This window comes from Cyprinus carpio, chromosome A12, assembly GCF_018340385.1.
Source record: "Cyprinus carpio isolate SPL01 chromosome A12, ASM1834038v1, whole genome shotgun sequence".
Lineage (NCBI taxonomy): Eukaryota > Metazoa > Chordata > Actinopteri > Cypriniformes > Cyprinidae > Cyprinus > Cyprinus carpio.
In genome coordinates this window covers 8,199,647-8,220,605 of record NC_056583.1, presented here as the reverse complement: position 1 = coordinate 8,220,605, position 20,959 = coordinate 8,199,647, and the positions used below count along the sequence as shown (strand labels likewise).

The window sequence follows — 20,959 nt, the reverse complement described above, 5'->3', positions numbered from 1 at the left end:
CAAAGAAAGCTGCTCTGAATTATTTTATAGGAGTGATCAATTGTAAAACCATTGTTTACTGTAATTATTTCTGATGTTATTGGTTAAAATGTTGAGAAAATGACGCACAAGTGAAAAAATATTTAATGAGATCATATTTCACGGAAGCGATGGAGAGCCGTTCAATAAGAAGGCTAAAAGTGACCGTTGGATTAGGCCTAATTTACGCATTTTAACAGCGCTGGTTTTAGTCAGGAACATGAGCCACTATGTATTATTTTGTATTGTAGCCTATGTAATTTATTACTTAATTGCTTGATGTTTTGTTCATTGAATAAGTATTCTAATTCTGTCAAATAATGCCTAATTTTTTATTTATTTTTTAAACCCCTTAACCCCTTAGCATTGCTGCAAAATTGGCCTAAAATGACTAAAAAAGGCATACCCCAAGTTAATTGCAAGCTATTCAACAAAACAAATCTCAGAGTGTCACTTATAGTAACTAGTACTGATATTGAGAGTAATAAAGCAATAAGCCCCAAGAGAACGTGGTTTACAGTGAATAACAGCTAAGGGGCATTGTTAGGCACATTCCGCCTAACTTTTTTTCTTTTTCCTTTTTCTTTTTTGTAAACTTTTTGTAAACAGATGACTATACCTGGGAGCTATTAGCTGGAAAACACAATAGGATCACAGAATGAAGCCATGGCAGTCTGACACTGATTGTGCGTGCTGTGTTGATTGTGTCTTAAAAAGAGTTTGCATCATTCAAATAACGAAAATAATCTCATTTTTCCAAAGATATGTGACATGTTTAGCTTTTTTTTATTTATCTATTTGTATGTTGTAATTTGCAGTGTACCATGGGTGTTACAGTGGAACGCTAACAGGAAAACAACAAACATTTCGATGATTTTATCTGGATAAGTGACCCAAGCTAGTTATATCTGATTCAGATGCACTGCTGCAGAGGGGGAGATTCTAAGGCTGAGATTAGGGGCAGGCACGTGCAGAAGGGGGGCCATTGGGGGCTCAAGCCCCTGCCCTTTTTCAAAATTATTCAAAAGTGCCCCTCTCAGACAAATAGCAATGATATAGTGGTCAATAAGACAAAAGGCATTTGAATTATAATTAACATGACAATGAGTACAAAACAGTAATTAATCGCTCAAAAGTCGCCCACGCCCTCAAGATTTGTTCACGTCTCGCAGCGATTGGGGGAGGTTTCAGCAGGCTCTGAAGTAAAACTTAAAATTAGCCAAGTTATTGATCCAGTTTGACTGTAATAGCCCTATTTTATTTCCTAACAATGATGTCGGACCATGACTACAACTTGATTGCTCTTCATGAAGCCTGCGATGAAGACATGATTGAGGAGATTGAAGTTGACCAGGCTACAACCATTGAGTACAAGACCATGTCCAAAGAAGATAAGGTTAACTGGGACCACACACCGATAAAAAACAAAAAAAAAACTAAAAGAAGCAAGGTACTGTACAAGACGACCATGCTAAAGAAGACAAGGTTCATGACAACCATGCCAAAGAAGACACGGTAAACACTGTCCTCCAGGCGGTACAGGAGCTAACTCAAAAAATGGATGACCAAACTCAGCGATTTATACACTTCAAAAAGCAATTAAGGCCAATTCATCAGCCATCGACAAGAACAAAAAAGACATATCTGAGCTTCAGTCACAAGTAGCTTATCTTAAAAAAGAGAATGCAATTCTTAAAAGTGTGTGTGAAGAGCATGCTCGCTACAAGAGAAGGTGGAATCTGAGGTTGACCGGCTTGCCAGAAAAAGATGACGAGAATGTCCGGGAGACGGTCATCGGGATTCTGACCCAGATTATCCCTGTGTCGGTGGAGAGGCTGCGTGACACTGTGGATACCATGCAGGGCTTGGAAAGAGAGAGAGCGCCGCCACCTCAAACAACATTTCCAGAGTTGACATCATTTAGTTTGGAATGCGCACGATTCGGGATGAAGTCTGGAAAAAATCTAAGGATGCCAGAGTCTTCAAAGATCTTCACACCAGCTTCAAGGAAGATTTTTCAAAGGAGGACAGACTCGCCCGTGCCAAACTGTGGCTGTTGGTGCAGGAGGCCCAAAGAAGGGGGAAGCGTGCATACCTGAAGTAGGGCCATGTGTTGACTGACAACAAGAGAGTTGACCCAGACTGACTTTTCTTTTCGCACTAATGTTATTGTTCTTAAGTTATGTTTTTACCTGTATTTTTTACAGGGCTATTGCACTTTATCACAAAGTTAAGGTTACTCATTCCTGCGCATCTTTTCTGTTAACTTTACTGTTATATCTGTGCATTTATAGACTCTTTATTTTATGCTATCCTTGTTATCGTTAAATGTAAGGGTACTGAAAAATAACGTTAAACCTAAGGCAATATTTCTTTATTGTAAGGAACAGAAGGTGAATTGTTTTTTTTGTTTTTTTGCAAGAAACACATTTTGAATGTGAGGACACACGTTTTTGGAAACTTCAGTGGGGGGACTCTGCCTACTTTAGCCATGGGACAACTCATTCAGCTGGGGTTATGATTTTGTTTTATAGGTTTCAAGGCTCAGTTGTTGACCATAAAAGTGATACAATTGGTCATTGGTTAATGGTGACTGTGGAGATTGACGGTGTTAAATTCATCTTGGTATGTGTATATGGTTACAATAGCAAAGCCCTAAACAAACTATTTTATGCTGACCTATGTGTAAAGATTAACCAGTGGAAGGTGACATATTCAACGGTTGAAGTTATTATATGGGGGGATTTTAATTTGGTCCCAGACAACTCAGTTGACCGTCTTCCTTCCCCCCACCATCACACTTTTGATGACATTTTCAATAACCTGGTTGCAAATACAAATTTGATTGACAGCTGGAGTTTAAAGAATTCAGGTGTTAGACAATACATATGGTTCAATGCATCTAACAATGGACAGTGCTCCAGGTTGAACTACTGGCTGGTTTGATCATATATCTAAATGTGAAAGCTCTACAGCTCCCCTAACAGACTATTGCTTAGAGACTCTGATCCTTACCATAAATAATAACAAGCGACCTCAAAACATAATTTGGAAATTCAGTAGTAATCATTTGCTTAACAATGACTTCTGCGGAAAAATTAAAAAAAATATATTGTTGAGGTGACATCAATAGATTCTTCGCTATTAAATAAATGGGAGTGGTTTAAATTCAAAGTTAAAGAAGTAGCAGTTAAAATGGGAAATTATTCTTCTAAGCAAACGTGGGTTAAACAAAAGGAAATTGTTACTAATATTAACATTCTATGCTCTTAAGCTGTTTTGTCTTGTGAGGAAAAAGCCCAAATAGAAAGTCTCAAAAATCAACTAGATAATTTATTCTTAGTTAAAGCTTGGGGTGCTTTTATTCGCTCTAGGGCTCGTTGGATCGAAGAGGGTGAGAAAAATTCTTCCTACTTTTTTAATCTTGAGAAACAAAAGGCAAACGAAAAAGAAAATGTCTAATTTAAGTAGTAATTGTGCTGTTACAGAAGAATTAGATCTTATTAACAAGGCAGTTAGACATTTTTATAGTAACTTATATTGTACAAGATACTCTGAGACTAGTTGCAATTTCTTTTCTCAGTCAATTCAAGAATGGATTGATTTAATTAAGGATGACTTTAAAGGTATTATGGAGGATGATTTAATAATTGAAGAGTTGGATAAAGTTATCAGTCAAATGGCCAAGGGTAAATCACCTGGCTTAGATGGCTTAACTGTCTATTTTTATGTCTGCTTTTGGAAAGACATCCATCTTTGGATGTTGGATTACAGTCATCTAATAGAAAAGGAGAGTCTAATATTATTCCTTGATTTTTATAAAGCATTCGATTCACTAAAGCAGTTTTATTGTATGGGTTTTGGAGATAAATTTTGTAACATAATCAAAATGTTTTATTCAGATATAACTAGTTTGGTGTCTTTGGGATCTGAAATCACTCCTAGCTTCAAGATGTCTAGAGGAATTTGCCAAGGATGTCCCATATCTCCAAAACTATTTATTCTAACTACCCAGATGCTCACTTTGGCTATTGTTAATGATTTAAATTTACAAGGCATTAAGATTTTTGAAAATATTTTCAGATTAGCCAATTTGCAGACGATACTGCAATTTTTTTAAAAGATAAAAGTATGGTTGATATTGCACGAAAATTAATTTATGCTTTTTCTGATGCCTCAGGTTTGTCTCTCAATTTTAAGAAATGTGTACTGTTGTCTCTTGTCCAGAGAGCTTTATTGTCTCAATAAATGTCCACACTGAGGTGAAATATTTGGGTTTAACAATATCTAAGGATGATCATAGTATAGAGGAGGTTAACATTGAGAAATTTGTTGTTGATATGAAAAAAGTCACTGGCTGACCAGAGATCTCACATTATTTGGAAGAGTTATTCTATCTAAAGCTGAAGGTGTGTCTAAGTTATTATATCCTTGCCAGTCTTTGTTTATTTCTGACAACAATATTTGGAAGGCCAACTCAGTCATTTTTAAATTTCTATGGAGAAATAAAATGCATTATTTAAAAAGGTCCCAAAAGGCTATAAAAATGGTGGCCTTTGATTTTGAAGCCTTGATAGGCTCATTTAGAATTAATTGGTTAAACAATTTTTTTGCTTGTTCCAACTCTGTGTGGTTTCACATACTTTGGGCTATTTTTGGAAAGCTTGGTGGTATGGATTTTTTACTGAGATGTGATTTTGATATTAATAAGATTCCACTTGCACTTAGTGGTCAAATACTACACTTTTGGAAAATGATATTTACACATAACTTTACTTCGCACAGTTCGATTCTGTGGAACAATAGAACAATACTTATAAACAGGAAATCAGTATTTAAAGCTGAATGGTTTGACAAAGGAATTCTCTTTGTGATTGACTTGATGGATTGTAAAGGTGTTCTACTGGATCACACCAGCTTTGTTTTACATTCTAATATAAACTGTACTCATAGAGAGTATCAAAAATTTTGTAAAGCTTTTCCTGCCTTGATCCAACTAATCCAGAATACTTTGACTTACTCCGATGTCACTCTAGTGGGCGAATTTATCTATTGGTCATCATAAATTAGTTGATAAAAATTTCAATAATAGGGTTGTTACGGATGCTTTTAAATCTAAATTGTTACATGATTATAATAAGAACAATGTGCCTGTAAAGCATTCTGATAATGGTTTCACTAAATATGTCATAGCCAATTCCGCCTAAAGTCAAAGAAACGCATTTCAAAATTTGTCATAAGATCTATCCAGTTTCCAATTTTCTTCACAAGCGATTTAAATTTGACAAGGTGAGTTGTCCTTTTTGTGATTTTACTGATAAATCTCTCGGACACTTAATTTTTACCTGCTCTATGCATGCCAGTTCTGGAGCAACATTAGAGACTGTCTAAATCTAAAAATGTCAAACATCTCTGTATTTAATATCAACCATATACTGTTTTATGTTGATGATTTAGATAATTCAATATCAGACATTGTGAATATAGTTTTCCTACTTGCCAAATATCATATACATTGTTGTAAGTGGAGAGACTCTCGCCCCTGCTTTGTACATTTCATGAACGAATTGAAACTATTCTACTCCTCACTGAGATTACTTAAAAATTGTCGTGCCCCGAAAATATCATCGGACATGTCCAAGTTTCTTTCTTTTTTTTTCCTTACATGTATTGTGGATCCCCTTAAGGTTTGATGCTGATTGTTATTGTATTTGGTTTTATTCTATGCTGTTACCTCTATGAGTTCTTGTATTTTATGTTTAATAAAATTAAAAAAAAAAAAAGTAACCCAGCGATCGTTTTCATTCCACGGACGCTAAACATTCTTGCAAACTGTCTAAACTGAATTATACATGCAGACACTCATATGTTGATCTCATAGCTGACTACGGTTATGATTACATATCACTAAATCTCTCTCTCTCTCTCTCTCTCTCTCTCTCTCTCTCTCTCTCTCTCTCTCTCTCTCTCAAGTTCAAGTTCAAGTTGCTTTATTGGCATGACATTTGAGTTACAGTATTGCCAAAACATTTAAATACAGAATAAAATATGATTACATCATCAAAGTAAAATGAGACAATACATGAGTAATGAATGAGAGAAAAATAGATCAATACAATACAATAAAAATAACAACAGCAGATAATATTTCTAATATTAATAGTAATTATAATTACAAACCCTATTCCAAAAAAGTTGGGACACTGTACAAATAAAAAAGGAATGGAAGTAAAAAAGGAATGGAATAATTTACAAATCTCATAAACTTATATTTTATTCACAATAGAATATAGATAACATATCAAATGTTAAAAGTGAGACATTTTGAAATGTCATGCCAAATATTGGCTCATTTTGAATTTCATGAGAGCTACACATTCCAAAAAAAGTTGGGACATGAAGCAATAAGAGGCCGGAAAAGTTAAATGTACATATAAGGAACAGCTGGAGGACCAATCTGCAACTTATTAGGTCAATTGGCAACATGATTGGGTATAAAAACAGCCTCTCAGAGTGGCAGTGTCTCTCAGAAGTCAAGATGGGCAGAGGATCACCAATTCCCCCAATGCTGCGGCGAAAAATAGTAATATCAGAAAGGAGTTTCTCAGAGAAAATTGCAAAGAGTTTGAAGTTATCATCATCTACATTGCATAATATCTTCCAAAGATTCAGAGAATCTGGAACAATCTCTGTGCGTAAGGGTCAAGGCCAGAAAACCATACTGGATGCCCATGATCTTTGGGCCTTTAGACAGCACTGCATCACATACAGGAATGCTACTGTAATGGAAATCACAACATGGGCTCAGGAATACTTCCAGAAAACATTGTTGGTGAACACAATCCACCGTGCCATTTGCCGTTTCTGGCTAAAACTCTATAGGTCAAAAAATAAGCCATATCTAAACATGATCCAGAAGCACAGGTGTTTTCTCTGGGCCAAGGCTCATTTTAAATGGACTGTGGCAAAGTGGAAAACTGTTCTGTGGTCAGATGAATCAAAATTTGAAGTTCTTTTTGGAAAACTGGGAAGTCATGTCATCCAGACTAAAGAGAACAAGGACAACCCAAGTTGTTATCAGCACTCAGTTCAGAAGCCTGCATTTCTGATGGTATGGGGTTGCATGAGTGCGTGTGGCATGGGCAGCTTACACATCTGGAAAGGCACCATCAATGCTGAAAGGTATATCCAAGTTCTAGAACAACATATGCTCCCATCCAGACGTCGTCTCTTTCAGGGAAGACCTTGCATTTTCCGTCTTTCACCCATAGAAAACATTTGGTGCATCATAAAGAGGAAGATGCGACAGAGAAGACCTAAGACAGTTGAGCAACTAGAAGCCTGTATTAGACAAGAATGAGACAACATTCCTATTCCTAAACTTGAGCAACTTGTCTCCTCAGTCCCCAGACGTTTGCAGACTGTTATAAAAAGAAGAGGGGATGCCACACAGTGGTAAACATGGCCTTGTCCCAACTTTTTTGAGATGTGTTGATGCCATTTTCCCCTTAAAATGATAAATTTTCTCAGTTTAAACATTTGATATGTCATCTATGTTGTATTCTGAATAAAATATTGAAATTTTAAACTTCCACATCATTGCATTCTGTTTTTATTCACAATTTGTACAGTGTCCCAACTTTTTTGGAATTGGGTTTGATACAATTAAGAATATCAAATAAAGCAGTTGAATACAATAAATTAGCCATTTTGTATGGTGTGTATCGTGTATAAATATTTTGCAGCTAGTTTGACTGCCATCTCATTCTCTCCAAGTATATAGTGAAGTTTCTCTGAGTCATTTAGAGTCAAAAACGAACAATTCAATGCTTCAAATTGTGGAATGAATTTTTCCCTTGTAGTGTTGAATTTGGGGCAGACAAGAATCTGATTCAGCTCACAGTGTTTGCATAGTCACTGTTCTCTCGGTATCCAGGATTTTTTATGTCTACCTATCTTTATTTCCAAATCATGATCGCTGAGTCGATATTTTGAAAGGATTTGTCTTTCTTTTAATTGCTTGATTGATAAGTAATTTGACAATTTTGTGGTTCTGTTTAGTTAACTGTTGGTTTGGGGTCAAATTCAATAATCACTGGAGGTTGGTTTGGAGGTCAAATTCATTTTTACATTTTTCATCATAATTATTTACTTCAGATTTTTTGTCAATTCGTTTATGAATTTTGGGGGGGGGGGGTGATTGGGGGGGTCAGACTCAGTTTGAGTTTCATTCATTAATTGAACACACGAATGTATTTAGGGGGGGGGGGGGGGGGGGGGTGGGGGGGGGGGGGGGGGGGGGGGGGGGGGGGGGGTTATTGGCAAGAAGGGCATTATTTTGAACAGATTCAGTGCCAGATTGAGTCAGGTGATGCCAGAATTGAACAGCTCTTATTTTAATTTCAATGTGTAAGGGGTATAAGCCCAGTTCAGCCCTGCAGGCATTATTAGAAGTGCTTCTGTATACCCTTAGGATGTATTTGGCAAATTCCAATTGTGTTCTTTCTATTAAACTTTTATCCCAGTTTTCAAATTTTAATATTGCTCCCCAAATTTCACTCCTGTACAGTAGGATTGGTTTGATGATTGCGTGATATAATTTAATCCATGTTCTAATTGGTAGTTTTAATTGGCCAAACCGTGCATTTATGGCATAAAATGCCCTCAGGGCCTTCTCATTTAGGGACTTCACAGCCAGACTGAAGCCCCCTGATGCTGAGATCCCGATGCCCAGGTAACTGTAGCTGGTGCTGTGCTTGAGGACTTCTGCTCCGTAACTGAGCATCCATCCATTTCCCATACACCACACCTTCTTCTGGAATCCCATGACTCTGGTTTTGTCCAGGTTTACCGTCAGTGCCCACTCCTCACAGTACTGTTCCAGCAGGGCCAGGCTGTGCTGGAGACCCTCGGCTGTGGGAGACAGCAGAACCAGGTCGTCCGCATACAGCAGGCATTTGACTTAAGAGTGGTGCAGAGCGAGGCCCAGGATACTGCCGGAGCGGTCCAGAGCTTCTGCCAGCTCATTAGATGTTAAACAGTGTTGGGCTCAGACTGCATCCCTGCCTCACTCCACGACCGTGCTGGAAGAATTACAGGTTTCCAACACTGATAATAAATCAGCATGGCATAAAATATATTTAGAAAAGTATATTAAAATTTTGATCAAATAAATGCAGTGCAGTGCTAATGTCTAAAGAGCCGCTCACAATCTGAACTGTTTTATATAAAGTTCTTGATCTCAATCAGGGGCATTGCTCGGACTCTCTGAGATGTCATGGTTTGGAACAAAAACAATATTTCAAAGTATTGTGCTAAAGTTCACTCAAAATTTACCTTTTCAATTCAATTCAAATTTATTTGTATCGCGCTTTTTACAATAGCCTACACATTGTTTCAAAGCAGCTTTACAGAAAATGCATGCGTCTGCAATTTAGAGTGATCTGTTACCTTTTGTTACAAGAAGTCATGCCCCCAGTTGAAGGAATTTTTATTGATTATGGTGGCATCTATCTCCTAAACCACAGTTTAACCAAATGTGATAACTCATACTGTACATCAGGGTTATTCAAATCTTACCCTCGAGGGCCAGTGCACTGCAGAGTTTAGCTCCAACCCTGATCAAACTCACCTACCTGTGATTTTCTAATGATCCTGAAGACACTGAGTAGCATGCTCAGGTGTGTTTGATCAGGGTTGGAGCTAAACTCTGCATTGCACTGGCCCTCAAGGGTAAGATTTGAATAACCCTGCTGTACATGAAAGAAAAGGCTACAAATAACAATAACTGCCACAGAAAAATAATGCATGACAAAATATACAGACCATTTACAATTACGTGCAATATTACATTACAATGAACAACAACTGTGACTGTCATCATATAGAGCCACTTTAGCTTACTGTATAGGACATTATACGCCTGTGGGTGGCGGTAATGTGTAACATTGTGCGCTACAGCAGACAACTTGCAAGAGAAGAAGAAAATCAGGAGGGCTGTTTGAAAAGATGAACTGCGCGTAATATAATATTTATATCGCTTGAAAACTATATATATGATGATGCTTTAATATATCAAGACGCACGAGATTTTTAATCATTATGAGCAAAGAACCTCAAGGTAAGATAAACATTTTCATAAGTACTCTGATGTACAGGTTTTGTGGCTTCTGTTGATGTGATCAATTGATTCTACCCCCTTCTTTTATAACGCAGTAACGCACTATATTATGTACTCCTTTATTATTTAAAGTCTGTGAACCGTAACTTGCAACCGACATAATTACTGTGATGAATTTCTAAATGAAAGGGAATATTGAATAATAGAAGAAGGGGCTTGATTTTATGGTACCTCCTCGCCATCTCTAGCTCGCAGCAGTGAGGTGGTGGAAATATTTACAAAGCAATCAAACTGAATCAAGAGCTGGGCCGTATCCATATATACCTTCTTCTCTACTATATAGTAGGTGAAAAATACCGTAGTACATGAAATGAATAGTACAGTCGTGGTCAAAAGTTTTGATAATTACATAAATATTAGTTTTCAAAAAGTTTGCTGCTAAACTGCTTTTAGATCTTTGTTTCAGTTGTTTCTGTGATGTACTGAAATATAATTACAAGCACTTCATACGTTTCAAAGGCTTTAATCGACAATTACATGACATTTATGCAAAGAGTCAGTATTTACAGTGTTGGCCCTTCTTTTTCAGGACCTCTGCAATTCGACTGGGCATGCTCTCAATCAACTTCTGGGCCAAATCCTGACTGATAGCAACCCATTCTTTCATAATAACTTCTTGGAGTTTGTCAGAATTAGTGGGTTTTTGTTTGTCCACCCGCCTCTTGAGGATTGACCACAAGTTCTCAATGGGATTAAGATCTGGGGAGTTTCCAGCATTCTGGTCCCCGAGCCACTTAGTTATCACTTTTGCCTTATGGCACGGTGCTCCATCGTGCTGGAAAATGCATTGTTCTTCACCAAACTGTTGTTGGGTTGTTGGAAGAAGTTGCTGTTGGAGGGTGTTTTGGTACCATTCTTTATTCATGGCTGTGTTTTTGGGCAGAATTGTGAGTGAGCCCACTCCCTTGGATGAGAAGCAACCCCACACATGAATGGTGTCAGGATGCTTTACTGTTGGCATGACACAGGACTGATGGTAGCGCTCACCTTTTCTTCTCCGGACAAGCCTTTTTCCAGATGCCCCAAACAATCGGAAAGGGGCTTCATCGGAGAATATGACTTTGCCCCAGTCCTCAGCAGTCCATTCACTATACTTTCTGCAGAAGATCAATCTGTCCCCTGATGGTTTTTTTTTAGAGGGAAGTGGCTTCTTTGCTGCCCTTCTTGACACCAGGCCATCTTCCAAAAGTCTTCGCCTCACTGTGCGTGCAGATGCGCTCACACCTGCCTGCTGCCATTCCTGAGCAAGCTCTGCACTGGTGGCACTCCGATCCCGCAGCTGAATCCTCTTTAGGAGACGATCCTGGTACTTGCTGGACTTTCTTGGACGCCCTGAAGCCTTCTTTACAAGAATTGAACCTCTTTCCTTGAAGTTCTTGATGAACCTATAAATTGTTGATTTAGGTGCAATCTTAGAAGCCACAATATCCTTGCCTGTGAAGCCATTTTTATGCACCACAATGATGGCTGCATGCGTTTCTTTGCAGGTCACCATGGTTAACAATGGAAGAACAATGATTTCAAGCATCACCCTCCTTTTAACATGTCAAGTCTGCCATTCTAACCCAATCAGCCTGACATAATGATCTCCAGCCTTGTGCTCGTCAACATTCTCACCTGAGTTAACAAGATGATTACTGAAATGATCTCAGCAGGTCCTTTAATGACAGCAATGAAATGCAGTGGAAAGGTTTTTTTGGGATTAAGTTAATTTTCATGGCAAAGAAGGACTATGCAATTCATCTGATCACTCTTCATAACATTCTGGAGTATATGCAAATTGCTATTATAAAAACTTAAGCACAAACTTTTCAAAAACCCAATATTTAATCAAATCTCAAAACTTTTGGCCACGACTGTATGTCCGAATTTGTTTTTATAAAACAAGTAAAAATACCCAAATGGCCTACTACTTCCAGATTCTGAAGTGTGCATCCAATAAACACTTTACCATCCCATAATACTACAGGAAAGGAGTTGTGAAAGGAGGTGACGTGACAATAACAACATGATGATTGTAGTTTTTATGTAAATACTTTTTCCTAGCCCTACACTCTTAAAATCCATAATAAAGGTACTTTATTAGCAACAATGGTTTAGCAGGGGTAGGCAGCGTCGGTCCTGGAGTGCGTATATTCTGCAGTTTAGCTCTAACCCTAATCAAACACACCTGAACAAGCTAATTAAGGTCTTCAGGATTACTAAGGCTACAGGCAGGTGAGGTTTTTTCAGGGTTGGAGCTAGGACTGACGTTGCCTACCCCTGTACTATAGCATTGTCCTGTGGTTTTAAAACCTTGATATTTCCTTTTCTTAAGAGAACACAGCGCACAACATAAAATTAATCGATAGCAACCATTGCAAGGGCAAGCAAAATACAAAAGTGAAAGTGTAGTGATATACAGCCAAGTATGGTGACCTATACTCAGAATTCGTGCTCTGCATTTAACCCATCCAAAGTGCACACACACAGTAGTGAACACACACACACAGAGAACACACACCTGGAGCGGTGGGCAGCCATTTATGATGCGGCGCCCGGGGAGCAGTTGGGGGTGCGGTGCCTTGCTCAAGGGCACCTCAGTCGTGGTTTTGCCGGCCCGAGACTCAAACCCACAACCCTAGGGTTAGGAGTCAAACTCTCTAACCATTAGGCCACGACTTCCCCCACAGTACAGTGGCAAGAATAAGTTTGTGAAACTGAAGGGTCTACAGAATCTTAACAGCAACCTGTCTGTTTGTAGCTCAAGAGAGCAACCATACATTATTTATAATTATGTGGTAAAGTCCACACTCTTTCCCAGTTAATGTTGCCTACATGTCTGTTCCAATAAAAGACAGCATTAGGGCAAGAGACTACCGGCTTGGAGGGGTTTGGACAGCATGGGCTGGAGAGTGACGTCACTGCTCCATTTGTGTTTGTTATTTCTGAGGATGGGAAATAGATAGGCCTACAATGTAAATTTGAACGGCACAAATCGAGCAAAAACGAATGGCACCGTTTTGGAATTATTTAGATTTCATGGGGTGGAGAGTGATGTCACTGTTCATAAAAAGTTTGGTTTTTTGTTATATTTAAGAAGCGGTCATAGTTACAGGGTTTCTTTTAACGGCACAAATCGAGCACAAATGAATGTCACCGGTTTGGACGGCATGGGGTGGAGAGTGACGTCACTGCCCCTGAATTATGTTTGTTATTTCTAAAAAGGGGAAATATATACAATGTTCATCTTAATTGCACAAATCGAGCACAAACGAATGACACCAGTTTTGTGCGATTCAGACGAACTGGGGTGGAGAGTGACATCACAGCTCCTGAAACTATTTTGGTTTTATCTGAGGCAGGAAAATAGATAGTGTTTGTTTTAATGGCACAAATCCATCAAAAATGCACTGCGCTGAATTGGATCGATTTGGGCAACATGGGGTGGAAAGTGACTTCACACGGTAAAAAAAAATACTGTTTAATATCTCGAACACCAAACAAGCACAAATGTTTGTTTTTGCGGCACAAACGTAGCACAAACGAATGGCATAGTTTTTGTGATTATTTATTTTTATGGGGTGCCAACTTCATGGAGGTCTTTATTGGAGCTCCACTGAATAGGATGAAACTGTGTAGATGTAGTCAGATGACAAAACATCAGTTAATCATCTTATTTAGAAAAGCATATGAAAGTGGCTCCAACCAAATGGCAAAAAAAATCCAATCTCATATTTGTGTTTTTGCTGTTTACTTTCAAGAAGATCTGACCTGATACCAGTGAAAAAAAATCTGAATTGGTTGACAGTGTAAATGCAGCCACTGAAACACAAAAGACTGCAGAGTATACAACAATTTGTAATATGCATGCAAAATGTGATGCTGCTGTATTTATAGTTCATCAAGACTGATTGATGAAGTGTAATAGTCAACTTTTCTTTAGCTTGGGGCCAAGAATTCAGTTGATATAAGACACATTTTCATACATACAGTTCAGGACTTATTGCTCAAAATGCGTTTAGATTTATTGTAGCTCCCCAACTGACTATTCAGGACCAAACAACCACCCTGCCGAGTTTCAAATCGCTAGGTCTTGTGGGCTGCAGGATACAGTTTTGGGGTACAAATCAATAGGGTTTGTAGCACTTTGCATTTGAGCCCATAATAACAATAATATTTTATAATAATTAATAAAGCAATTCAGTTATTTTTGAAGTTCCTTATAGATGAACTGACATGCATAAAAACATTCCTAAGCCTGTTTCAGTTCAAATAATGGCTGGAGAACTTTCATGTGGTTTGAGGGGCCAATCCTTCTACCTGCATGATGTGAAGAGACATCATCAGCCGTCTGGGAGGGGTGAGATATATCATTTTTCAATGAAGGACAAAACCGGAATTGTAGTAATTGTTGGCCTGTATGCAAAGTGTTGTTAAATGGTGCATCTCATCCTGTCTGTTCACTGTTTCCTATAGAAAGTGGACAGTTTTCTCACCAAGGATGTGAATGTGATTTTGTCGGGCGTTAAAGAACCTCATAGTGCTTTGCAGGTGGATGGTTCATGTACTGCAGGGGGAAACAAAGTGGAACCCCCAGAACTTTGGTATGTATGCAATTCTTATATTTTGTTCTTGTCTAGTTCTAGTATATAATCTACTGTGCTATCAGTAGATTATTTGAGGAGCTTTTAATGCTGAGTTCTGGTTCCTCCCAAGGTCACTTTTTTAAACCTAAACATTTCAGACAGTTTTTTTTTGCTTGCCACAGTCACCTTTGTCTTATTCACAGAGGGTATGAAGGCTTTTATTTTCTTCAAAGCTACTTTGAAATGGTATATTAAGAAAATGCTAAAGAGGTGAATTGAAATATTTCTAAAAGGTTCACACAGGGATGTTTAGTAGCTAATAATGTCTTTTAAATGTCTTTTTACCCTCAAGCTTTGCGGCAGTCGTGGAAAAGCATTACTGGAAAAAGCAATCCACAGAAATATAAGTCTACTCCTAAATATTTGCATAGAAAATTCCCTTTCTTATTTATTTTACTTTAATACAATGTATTTGTGTGCATGTGCTCCTACTTGTAGTCTCAAAATGAATCCTTCATAATCTTCATTTACATTGAAATTTTGTAAAAGTTTTAGGATTTGACAAATGTAAAAAAAAAAACTGCATAACAGGGCTCCAGGCTAACATTTGAGAGCATTGGGTCTAGCAACACTAAAGATAGTGGCACCAGGAGAAGATTTGGTAGTGCTGAATTTTGAAATGCAAACTGTATGTTGTACCAAATGTCTGGTAGCCAATACATTTATTTGATGTTCCCAACATGACAATAACAACATCGCTCACAAGTTTCTGCATGGACCTAACTAGTGCACAGGTTCTCAAGCCCTGGGACAAAATGTGATGCTTTAAGGAAAATGTATAGCCTATATAAGTAAATCGAACGAATTCCTAATTCATGAAATCTTTAATTTCCCTTCCCATGTTTACCACAGTAAGAGATGCGAAAACAGTGATTAAAAGTGAAAGATAATAAAATAAACCTGCGAAATTAGAGGACTGTGAAGATTTAGGAAAAGAAACGATGCCTATATGTTATTGAATTTGTGGAAATTAGTGACTAACCGGCAAACCAGAACAAAGCCGCGTAAATGAAGGCTATGGGCTCGAGCGCATCCAGAGGCATGGTCACTATCTAACATTTTCCTATTATTCCTCTAATAAACAAAGCTTTTATACCACACTTGTCATAATCAGAGCTTATAATTTGTAAATAAATAATTGCTGGATTCAAAACAGCGATTAAAAGACGCTGTGACCGACAATGATGTTTTCCCGGAGCATTCAGTGATGTCACTAAACGGTGACGCCATCGCTCACAAGTTTCTGCATGGACCTAACTAGTGCACAGGTTCTCAAGCCCTGGGACAAAATGTGATGCTTTAAGGAAAATGTATAGCCTATATAAGTAATAGGCCCAACATAAAAATAACTTTTTTTTTTTTTTTTAAATACGCGAAATAAATCCGACTTAAATAATTAAGATAACGGATTTAAAACAGAAGTGTGGCGGCGCTCCATACGTTCACGGAAAAAAAAGGATGGCAACGCATTCTGTTTGTTTGCTTTATTTTACAAGAGCACAAAATCTTCTGTTTTTATTGTGTGTGAGCACAAATGAAAGTAAACACTTTTGCGGAAAAGTTTTTTATTTTTTTTAAATGTCTCAGCTGTTTCGATCGCGCCGGAGCCTGCTGCACACGTATATTCTAGCGATTCAAACTTACATCGCAGTCTGTTCATTATCAAAATAAAATAGTCAACTAAACATTTAAAAGGTTACTGGTCAGTTTAAATAGACCTTATACCGGTTCATTCTGCTGTTATGCCAAGGACGTTTTTGCTCATGTGAAGAGGATTATCTTTTCCGTCTAGATGCGAATGCGTACAAGCCTAGTTAACATTATAAATAATAGTTTAATATTCAAATACATTGCAAATATGGAAACATTTGGATTTGTGCCGAATGAGACATGAGCAATAACCTCCAAATAAATCTAGCCAAAGCCGCGCTCGCTCGTCCCTCGTCTGCACACATGCACTGTCACTATCTAATGCACTGTATGCCGGATTTTTAAAAACCAAATAGGCCTACCGGAATGCAAAAGTTAAAAATCTGACATTTTATAGGACAGAATCCAGCAGGATCAAATTAATGTGAGCAACAGTGTTTTGCTGCAGCAGCGCCGATGTAGTTCACTTAATGTGCAGCGCAGCCACACGCGCGCCACAGTTCCGTTTGGGATAATTTTATTTTAAATACCATAATGTCATTTGAAAACATTGCAATTGTGTTTTAAAATACAACAACGAGCACCACAAAATCATTTAAAGAGGCGAGTTCAGCGGTCTCCCGTGCGGGATAGAAAACAGTCAACAAACTAAAATTACCTCAAAAGTATGGCGCGCTCTCTTTATTTTATCAAATGATCTTAATCACATCTATTCATTTTATAATCCTGCTACTAGCATTTTATTCAGACTAAAATCCTTTTAATTCAAGTGAGAAAGCGTTGTGTGTGTGTGTGTGTGTGTGTTTGTGTGTGTGTGTGTGTGTGTGTGTGATTGTGTGTGTGTGTGTGTGTGTGTGTGTGTGTGGGGCTTTGGCACATCCTGTCATGCCGGTGACTGCGTGCATGCAATAGAGCATTTTGCAGCATTATGGTTAACGATTAATCGATTAATTGATCGTTAATTTAAACGACGATCGATCATGGAAATAATCGAAATTTGACATCCCTACTTCAGATGATAAAATACTTTTTTGCTCAGTCATAATGCTACATGATTTATTTTAGAACCTCTCAGTTCTTTGATTTAGCATTTTTATTTATTATTAACCGTTGAGTATTTTTTGTTGTTTGTAGGAGAAGTATCAGAGCAGTGTGCTGGCAAATGCTTGTTTGTGGGGAGTCAAGGTCTACAATGTAGATGGTATCCTTTCATTTACCTGCTGTAGGGGGCACTCAACAATATCATATATACGAGTCACATGGGCTGATTTTGGAGTTGCATTTTGAAGTTTGACAGAAGTTTGAATTTTGAAGTTTTTTTTTTTTTTTAAGAATTCAACCATTTGTGTCAAAATGGGGTTGGGAAAAGTAAAGACAATTTCAGTTTTTATATGACTTTGCCAGTTGTTGTTTTTTTTCTTCTTTTTTTAGTTGTTTAATAAGTGAAGCTCAGAAAAAAACACTTGGTTATGCAAGCGTTATGTTAAGTATCATGTAAAAAAATTTAAAATAAAATAAACCTATAAATAAAACTACAGCATACCAGTTCCTCTCAGTACTCATGCAGTCTTCTACTGACTTTTAAGGAGTCAACACTAGAGCGCACCATATGTACAGTTTGATTTTAAATTTCTTTGAATGTGGGATTCTGCTCATTGGACTCTTTTGTGAACCCCTGTTATTAAATAAGTTAGAATCACAGTTAAAATTTGTACTGTACTGTGTGTGTTGTTTTTTCTTAACCTCAATGACAGAATTTCTAAAGTTCATCAATCATCTAAATCAGAAAATGAGGACAGCTAAGGTAATTTAATTAATTGTTAAAAGTGAATTAACACTGTTATTATGAGTTTCTTATCAAAAAGATTTTCTTATTCACAGCAGTTTCACACTTTCTTTCCAAACAGAAAAAAAGAAGCAAACTGACAGCTCCTCATGTGAGAGGTTTGTCAGCTACTTAAACGTAGTACAATACTTCTTGTTGTGATTGTTCTATACTAAATATAAGTCTAGCTTTAATATTTTTTTTACACCTCTGTACCTGAGAAACCTGAGTGTAGAGGTGGCGAATGCTCTGGAGCATTAATACACCTGTGTCTTCACACAGCTGGAGTTTTGAGAGGTCCTTATCTGAAAGTGGAGGACTCCAGTCGGTGATTCTCTTAACTCTGCTTTCTGTTTAGATGGTAGTTTAGGTACTTTATACTGTATTTTACACTGTATTTTATTTTAAGTGAAACCAATAGGTTGTCTCAGCCTCTGGAACTGTGATCAGATAATGAGTCAAGAAGTTGTCAGTTGTAGCTGATCTCACTTCTGGTTCATTCATGTCTCTGAAAATGGGAAGACAAAGTCTTGTATATTGCATTGTGTGTACACTATTTTTGTGCAGTGTGCTCTGGCTGTGCACTGAACAATTGTTTTTTTTTTTCAAATCTAGATATAGTAGTAGTAATAGTGTATATGACAGAAATAGTATGAGTGCTGTTATACTTTTCCAGTCATAGCCAGTGTCTCTTTAATGAAACGAGTGGATTGTCTGCTGTCAGATTTTATGTGCTTATTTTGGTTTGTCTTTATTTTTAAAATCCCAATAACTCTCTGGTTATAATAAACACAATATGTTATACTTTCCATTGTAAAACTGTTTTGGTCTCCAGGCCCATTAACAAGGCGAATGTTTCAGCCCAGGTCACTGTAGCTGTTTTAGAAAAGTTAATTATCAAAATGCATGCCGCACCCTTGGAGCGGAAAAGGTATCAGAAAGATATCCTTTCTCTCCCCTGCTGAGGATCTGTGTGCACAGAGCAGCTCTTGGCTAATGAAAAGAACTATTGTGTTTTGAGTCTGTTTGGCACTGCTGTCAGAAATTGATCCCACAAATACTAGATCCTGGTGGATATTGTTGATTAAGCTAATGTTATACATTATGCAGTACATTTTTTTTTTTTACACACCATAAATACTACAGTGACATGTAAACAGACAGATGAAATGTCATTTTAGCATCCTCAGCAAAAAAACACAAATACATTTTCTCATAGATTTCATTATTTGGCTGCACATCCGATTTTGGTAGCACATTTAGGTAACACTTTACAGTAAGGCTCTGTATGTTTGCATTACTTAAATCCAATAATTAACATGATATGTTTATAATCCTTTTACATGCATAAGTATTAATTTCTATAATGGTATTGATTTTACTCATAACTACTGAAAGTTATCAAAAGATTAATTTAATCGTTTAGCAGATGTGAAGGCCTAGAAATCTCAACCATTTCTTATGCCAGAGGATGATGCAACTGAAAGAGAACTCTAAACTTTTGAAATACAGTATGTGTTGACATTTACTGCTAATTAACTGTATCAGCAGCACCAGATGCATCTGTTCTTTCCAATTTGGAAATATAATTTATCTCCACCTTACCAAATTGCTTAGACCCTGATCATTGTCAAGTTCTTAAACTCAAAGTTTTGAAAAACTTAAATATAATAGTTTCAAGTGACATTATGCTTATTAAGTAAGTGAGTGACGTGACATACATGCAAGTATGGTGACCCATACTCAGAATTCGTGCTCTGCATTTAACCCATCGAGAGTGCACACACACACAGCAGTGAACACACACACACACACACACCCGGAGCAGTGGGCATCCATTTATGCTGTGGCGCCCGGGGAGCAGTTGGGGGTTCAGTGCCTTGCTCAAGGGCACCGAAGTCGTGGTATTGCCAGCCGGAGACTTGAACCCACAACCTTAGGGTTAGGAGTCAAACTCTCTAACCACTAGGCCACGACTTCCCCTCCCCTATTAGAGCTCAAGTTTGATCATGATGGCTACACTGATGGCCCAGGCTGGTTTACAGGTGTGCACAAAATCCATTCATCTATGTACTCCTCAACCCAGCTTTTACAGAGATTGTGAAAAATGCAACAGATCATTACTTTTGAATACAATATCTTCAATAATACAGTCACTGTGTTTGTGTGAGCACCTTCACTTTAATCTCCCAAAAGCATTCATTACTAGTTTTAATGCATGGATTGTTTTACTACGAAGTCTGCACATCTTATCCAATTTAAGTGTTGCACAACAAAACAGAAGTATAAATACTCTGGCGTCACAGTTATAATGTGTCCCATGCTTATGTCAGCTAATTTAGTTATTGCTTCCCTGTGTCCTCAGTGGGAAAACGAAGTTAGAATTTGTCTAGAAAGAGTATAGTTCCACAATGGATTGATTTTAGTTTAGAATATTTGTTTAGTTCTACATTTGTATGGAAAATTTGGTTACTCTTTATTTTAGGGTCTCTTAACTAGTTGCTTATTAGCATGCATATTACTAGAATATTAGCCATTTATTAGTACTAATTAAGCACATATTAATGCCTAATTCTACATGACCTTATTCTACATCCCTAATCCTACCCAATACCTAAACTAAACAACTAACTTACTAACTATTATTAAGCAGCAAAT

At 37.5% G+C, this 20,959-nt stretch overlaps 1 protein-coding gene across 1 annotated transcript; it reads left to right on the top strand.

Moving 5' to 3' along the window:
* Positions 1-9,783: 9,783 nt before the first annotated feature.
* Positions 9,784-20,109, top strand: dbf4b (DBF4 zinc finger B). The gene is made up of 7 exons (XM_042767382.1): positions 9,784-10,138; positions 14,438-14,540; positions 14,657-14,784; positions 17,611-17,677; positions 18,231-18,280; positions 18,384-18,420; positions 18,584-20,109. Exons 3-7 carry the CDS (start codon positions 14,743-14,745, stop codon positions 18,631-18,633), a joined length of 246 nt encoding a protein of 81 aa, XP_042623316.1. The 5' UTR covers positions 9,784-10,138; positions 14,438-14,540; positions 14,657-14,742; the 3' UTR covers positions 18,634-20,109.
* The last annotated feature ends 850 nt before the right edge of the window (positions 20,110-20,959 follow it).

Excerpts from the sequence above, each read along its gene's own strand:
- dbf4b (XM_042767382.1), top strand. The coding sequence starts at position 14,743 with ATGTACTGCAGGGGGAAACAAAGTGGAACCCCCAGAACTTTG. Across the intron at positions 14,785-17,610 it reads GTGGAACCCCCAGAACTTTG|GAGAAGTATCAGAGCAGTGT; the intron begins GTATGTATGCAA and ends TGTTGTTTGTAG. Across the intron at positions 18,421-18,583 it reads GACAGCTCCTCATGTGAGAG|CTGGAGTTTTGAGAGGTCCT; the intron begins GTTTGTCAGCTA and ends GTCTTCACACAG.